This window comes from Ambystoma mexicanum, chromosome 2q, assembly GCF_040938575.1.
Source record: "Ambystoma mexicanum isolate Mex_15411 chromosome 2q, UKY_AmexF1_1, whole genome shotgun sequence".
In the NCBI taxonomy this organism is placed as follows: Eukaryota; Metazoa; Chordata; class Amphibia; order Caudata; family Ambystomatidae; genus Ambystoma; species Ambystoma mexicanum.
The window spans coordinates 1,003,390,352-1,003,397,436 of record NC_090924.1 but is presented as its reverse complement, the minus strand read 5'-3'; the positions used below and the strand labels follow the sequence as shown (position 1 = coordinate 1,003,397,436).

Genomic DNA, 7,085 nt, shown 5'->3' with positions numbered 1-7,085 from the left:
CCGGGCGATTGTCATGTGCAGCTTTATGACCACCACTTTTAACTTGTAACACCCTTCCAACTGGGCTCCCCAGATTCCTCCCCCCTACATGATTCCCATCGATCCCAACAGAATGAATTTTATCACAACTTCTTGATTCCCTCCCCACATCGCCTACCCCAACCTGACGATGTTGCCCAATAACACTCGGGATTTCCCCGATGGGCATACCCCTGAAATAAACTTGGAACTTTCCTGAGGGTAGCTGCTGTCGCTATCTGGCCACCTTGTCGGGGGCTCACGGCTCGGACCTACAATAAGTTTGTGTCCAGGCCGTTCTCTGTATTAATTCACGTTTCCCTGTGGCATGATTTAGGCGGTACAAGTCCTTCAGTCTGCCGCATCCAGCCCCTCCACTCCCGGCTGGTTCCCGGCGTTTTTGTCGTGTGTCCTGTCCCTGGGAGGTAGAGGGATGGAGGCCTCCACGTATGCCATGGCCTCATTGGGGCTTTAAAAGAAATGGGCCCTGCCTCCATGTTGGATTCTTATCTTCGCGGGAAAGATCAGGGCATATGGTACCCTCCGCATCCGTAGTTGTCTTTTCACCGGCTCATAGGATCTGCGTTGTGCCTGCACCCCAGCAGAGAAGTCGGGGTAAATGTGGATTCTATTGTGTTCGAAGTGCAACGTGCCTTTCTCCCTGGAGAGCCGGAGGATTGCATCTCTGTCTCGATAGTTAAGGATGCGTGCTATGATGGTACGAGGCGGTGCCCCGGGCTTCGGTGGTGGTGCCAGGGTGCGGTGGGCCCTTTCAACCAGGAAATGTTCCGAGAGAGATTCAGAACCAAGGATGTCTTTCAAAAGGTGTTCCACCTGCCGTTCCATGTCTCCCTTGCCGAAGGTCTCCGCGACCCCAACAATCCGTATGTTGTTTCTGCGGGATCTGGATTCCAAATCCTCGCATTTGCTCTGGGTTTTCCGCAGTTCAATCTGTAGCTGGGCTATGTCTCGGCCATGCTGGGATATTGTATCTTCACTTGCACTGATTCTATTCTCTGTGTCCGTTATTCGTGAGCTCTCCTTCTCCACTCTGGCCTTCAAGGATCCGATCGTTGCCACTATATCGTCCAGCTTGACGTTTACACCCATGAACCCGTTCTGGACCAGCGTCGCCAAGCGTTCCAGGGGGTCATCTTCCTGCCTGTCCGGGGGTTGTTGAGATCCACCAGGCACACCGCATGATTGGGAGTTAGCAAATTAATCCATAGGGCCAACCTTTTTGCCTCCTGCACCCTTTTTTTCAGTGCGGCCCATATAGGATGATGAAGTGGGTCGAATCCTCCCACGTAATGCGTCGTTGACTAGGACCCAGACAGTATGGGGGTTCTATGTCTCGTGTATCCGCTCTTGGTTCGGATATCTGTCCCCCTCCGCTTGTTCTTCCCGTCACTTGGGGAGTCCAATACACGTGGGTACTCAGCCGGCTGCCTCACCGGCGCACTCGGGCTTACGTTGCACACCCCACGGGGAGTTATTGGAACCCAGAATAGTCCCCTTGGGCCTCCACGTTGTGCCTACGCAGCGTGGGTCCTGTCGTGTTTGTTGAGCCGCGTGTTATGCTTGTATGGGATGGGGGGGGCAGGGAGTCACACTCACTTGTGCCGCCGGCCGGCGGTGATTTCTACCGCGCCTTACCAAGGCGCCCTGCTCGGGTCAGGTCCGGTCCCACAGGAGGGCGGCCGGGTCCGGTGCCACGTACAGCAGCGGGGCTCTCCCCGAGCGCCGGCACAGCGAGACCGGGTCGACGTTGGTTTCCGGGAGGCTCCGTGACTCTCCGCTCGCCGCCACGCCCCTCCCCCACTGCGGCCTGCTCCTCCTGCGGCCTCTAGTGAGTCTGCCACGGAGCCGTCGGGCGTCGTCGCTGTCTCTCCCCTTCCGGTGTTTCTTCCAACAAGGATTTCTCGGCAGCCCAGCTGCGGTTTTGTCCGATTTTTGGAGGGTGCGTGTAAGAGACCCCCCGCCACAGGATTCTACTCCTCCAAAGTATGTAGAACGGTTCAGGAAGGATATTTAGCGTAGGATTTTCTGGCCGAGCCGGAGCTCTCCCTTCAGGCGGCCATTTGCTGTGCGCGCAAGCCACGCCCCACCCCTTTATACATTTTTTAATACCATCTCTTAGCTTTTTCTTTTCCTTATATATCTCCTTATTAAAACTCTTATTGTGTGTCTGGTTCCACTTTTCTCTAATTGTTCTGTATGTTCTCCACAGGTAAATGCGCCTGTGTGAACTATGCCTTGGACCATTTTAAGTCGCAGGCGCATTTTCCTTGCACAGTAGGTCTTTCCTACCTCATCTATCTTGGGAATGTGCCTTGTTGTGGAGTCTTGACCTCAATACCTCTGAGGTCGACACTTACCTGTGTTACCACCATTCACAATCATTTGTGTCCGTTTGTTTTCTCAAACTTTCGTGCTTATCGAATGTACTGTAAAGTAAATTGTCAAATCACCAAAAATGTTCTGTGTCATTGTGAAATAAACATACATACACAGAACCACTTCATTGCTTATAGGATCTTTCATCCTGATTATCTTTTTCGCTCTTGTATCAGTGTCATACTTGTGATAGCATGCATCCCTTATATATGGTGTCAGTAATGGGATACAACTCAATTGAGACAAATTGGGGGACCCTAAAACTCCAGAAACGTAGCCACAGAGCCTCAGACCCATGTACCGCCATGAAAGAATCCACAGTCTTTGATATATGTAGCAGCAGAGGGGCCACTATCCCTCCCAGGAAAAGAGGGATGATTCCCACTACCTCCTTCGGGTTGTTATATAAGACTGGGCCAACGTCTGACCTAGCCTGGAAATTTGGGTTGGATGTCCTAGCAGGCGTTATAGATCCAGACCTTCGGGGAGACATAAAAGTTCTTTTACAGAATCATGGTGAGATACTTTTTGAAAAACGTCCTGGGGACAAAATTGGACAGGGAATTCTTGAGAAAGCTCAATTTCCCCATTTTGAGGAAGACACTGATCCTGAGGAAACTGAGAGAGGTAACATAGACTTTGGAGAGGCCGTTGAGACACGTACAACCAGAGCAAAAGGGGAAGATGAGCCTACCATCCTTCCTGACCTAGCCTTTGCACAGCAAAATAATCCAATAGTCGCAGAGGCTTTCTTGCAGGTGATTCCTTAGGGAGAAGGACAAGAAAAGGGAAGTGCCTTTTTTCTTCCTGAAACAGGGAAGGCCTAAGTAAGACTCAATTATTAATACCCCAAACCAATCGTAGGATTGTGCTAGAGATTGCACACTCTCACTTGACAGGGGGACACTTGGTACAATCTAAAACCCAAGCTCACATCAGTGGGAAATTCTATTGGCTGGGTATCCATTCTGACATAAAGAACTTCATTCAGACATGTGAGATATGCCGAAAGAACAGCCCACATATTCCCCTACCTGCCCCTCTAAACCTGCTACCAATAATAGAAGTTCCTTTCTCTAGAATCGGGATGGATATTATTGGACCATTGGAAGCTTCTAAACTGTGCAATAAATGTGTTCTCGTAATCATTGATTAAGCTACCCAGAAGCTTTCCCCTTGTAGAACAACACAACCCAGCACATTTTAAAACACTTGCTACCATTCTTTTCTAGGATAAATTTCCCCTAGGAAATTCTAACGGATCAGGGATCCAATTTCATGAGTAAGCTCATGGGTGAAGTTAAGGAATTGCTACACATTACCACCTTAAGAACCTCAGTTTACCGCCCCCAAATGGACAGATTGGTGGAGGGATTTGATAAGATCCTCAAAATGATTCTGAGAAAGTTAGTAGACGAGGATGGGAAAGACTGGGATCGTATGATCCCTTTGACCCTGTTTGCATTGAGAAAGACCCGTCAAGCATCCACCGGTTTCTCCCCTTTCGAGTTACTCTACGGTAGAGAACCAAGAGATGTCTTAGACATGCTCATGGAAACCTGGGAAGAAAGAGGAGAGGCGCCAATACCGCGGTCACAGATAACTACCCGATTGCAAACGCTCATGAAACTCGTCCGAATCCTAGTCCACACTCATCTGGAGAAAGCTCAAGCCCAACAAAAACATACCTATGACAAGAAGATAAATGTAAAGTCATTTTCAGTAGATCAAAAAGTGTTATTCCTTTTACCTACCTTTGAAAATAAACTTGCTGCAAAGTGGCACGGGCCCTATGAGGTACTAGAGCAAACAGGAACCTGTACCAATAAAATATCCCAACCCGATAGAAGGCAAAAGACCCAACTCTACCACGTAAATCTCCTGGAAGAGTGGAAAGAAAATTCTACCGCTGCTACCTCCTTTATATTATCCTGTTTGGTACCCGAGGAGATTGGCAACATACAACTCATTCCCCAAGAACTCTAAAGATAAGCAAACGGATTTGAACAACCTTATTACTGCATACTGTGAGAAACCTGAGGGTTTTCTGCCAAGTAGACCTCGGGAGTCCCTTATTCAGGTGGCCAGGGATGGGCTGGCACTCTCAGATCCCAACCCTGGTGGTGGACGAGTGAGGGAGGGTCACCTGGAAGGGGGAACCCAAGGTTATGCTTGGGGGGAATAATCAAGGTGAGATGCAGTGTAATGCCGAAGTGAATGGTGAGAAGGACAAAGTGCGGGTGTTTTCCTTGGTTATGCTACATCTACCTCTCTTCCTTCCAAAGAAGATCCCTTACTGAAATTCCATCACCCCTACAAATCTCTTACCCAGATCCAATGACCGCTCTGTATATAACACATCCCCTAGGATCCCAAATTACTTTGCATCCAGAAACCATCTCTCCCAGAATTCCTGTTATCCTGTTCCTTGCCCAAATACTCTCAATCGTACTTCTCCCCCTCTCTCTGGTTTTTCTTTCTCGAACACCCAGTCTACTCAGATGAAACACTACCGTTCTGTCAACGCACTTTTTCCGCACTTCAGTGTTCTAGTCTTTTGATCCTTCCAGCTACAGTTCCTACTTATGCTTGCCTCGCCCCCTTCGCTCTGCGTTGCAACCACTTTGCTTGCTGCTTCTTTTGGTGAGATGCTAGTTTTACTCTTTCCCGCTCGCTCAGCTTTTACTTTTGCCCGCCTGCTTGTCTTGCTTCCCGCTGCTCGCAGCGGCTCATCGGCATATTGGTGCTCCTTCCTGCTGTCCCTCACCCCATTCTCTTGCTGTTGCCTCTCGGGGTTCCTCCTATTCCTTTCTATTCCGATTTCTGCATACTTACTCGCCTGTTCAATCCTCTTGTTCTGGTGAGGTCTACATGGCGCTCTTCAGCTGCTTTCCTCCTTTTTCGCCCTGACACTCATTTATCTTCACCTGTGCTTGCAGTCAGCTACAGTGAAGACATATTGCTCTTTGCTCCAGTGTGACTTCCATTGCATTCCTCTGTGCTTGCTGGCAGCCAAATGTGGGCAAGAGTGAACCATGGGTAGGGAAGTTGGCAACCAGGGCCAAAGGCTGAAAACCTGTTTAAAAGAACTGTTTAAGATTTGTCAAAGCGAGAAGCATCGCAAGACAAGGGGAAGTGAACTGTCCCCCTTGTCATTTGGGATCCAAGCCTGGCTGAGGGAGATCCAGGGGTGGGAAGTCACCACCCAAAGTTCACTGAGAAGGAACTGTTTTGTTATATTGTTGAACGTGGCTGAGGTGTCAACACCCAGAAGAGGGGGACCCAGGGATGTAGCCATCACCCAAAGTGTCTGAGGGGTCATTGCCCAGAAGAGGAGGACCCAGGGGTTAAGTCATCACCCAAAGTTTCTGAGAGGCCAATTCCCAGAAGAGGGAGACCCATGGGTGAAGCCATCCCCGAACATGTTCATAGAACAAGAACTTTGTGTTTTTTTGTTGAGAGCACCAGGCCTCGAAGGCAAGAGACTTTTCATTACAAAGAGACTTAACCATCGAAGAACCTGATAGCTGATACGGAACTGTTAGCTCATGCTGGGAAGGCTTGAGCGTGCGCTGTGCTTCAAAGTCCCACCTTGTCCCGTGCTAAAAACGTGGGGAAGGGAAACCTCAAGGCCATCACATCCTAACTTATTATTTGTGAACACTTACACTTTATTTGAATACCCTATCCCACACCCTTTTTTGTATTTAGCGTAAGGAATTGGCAATAGGCCCTTTATGTTGACACAATGCCTTATTTTCATTTGATGACCGATGCTTACTCCCATCTTAGATTTAGGTTTAGTTTAGGCTTTTTTCCACCCTGCATAAACAGTTTAAAAAACACCCTTGAACTGTGATAACTTGTGTCTGTCTTTACTGTTGCCACCATGAGTTCTCTACATATGGTGTCAGCGATGCGATTTGATCCAATCGATGATAGTTGGAGAACCCCGTTATATGTAGAGAATCCAAATAGAGACAAACCCTACCAAACTCCTTTTCCCTCAATGGTGAGAAATTGATGGAGAGTATGATAAAACCTTCCAGCTCCTACAACAGAAAATGGGAGCCCTATTCTTCCCCTTGACCTCTCAAGCTATTCTTCCCGACTGAAAAACAATATAGGGAAATGACTATTGCCTTCAAGGCCCACAACACTATCTGGTTACTAGGAGAGATAAAATTGTAGTCTCTCTAGACTTAAGGATGCGTCACTCTACCACTTCAGCCATCTATGTGGTCCCCCACAGAAAACTGGGTGTTGAGATTTTTGCAATTTTATCTTGTGGAGATTAACTGAAATTCGTTATCCTTAATTTCTCTCATACTCCAGGAAATATTCACCAAGGTGAAATACTGGGAACCCTCATATACAAGACCACATGGCATTTCCAAGTTGAGGGAACCACTCAGAAACACAGCAGGTTGAATGAGTCTTAGATAGACAATCCCTTCCTTTCCCCAGAATGCCCGAAATTCCCAACATTGGAATCAGACGACCTACTAAAATCCCATTACCTTTGGCATGGGAAGCCTAAGACTCCTTCACCACAGAAATTCCTCACAAATTCATTCCAGGGTGGAAAACATGTGGAAAAGATACCCCAGATTCCAACATCTTTGTTGCAAAAGTAGAAGATAAAACATCCAGGGAACCCGGGCTAAGGA

At 48.1% G+C, this 7,085-nt stretch overlaps 1 protein-coding gene across 1 annotated transcript; it reads left to right on the top strand.

The window, feature by feature from the left end:
* Positions 1-2,720: 2,720 nt before the first annotated feature.
* Positions 2,721-3,185, top strand: LOC138568826 (uncharacterized). The gene has a single exon (XM_069646596.1). It carries the CDS (start codon positions 2,721-2,723, stop codon positions 3,183-3,185), a length of 465 nt encoding a protein of 154 aa, XP_069502697.1.
* Positions 3,186-7,085: the final 3,900 nt, after the last annotated feature.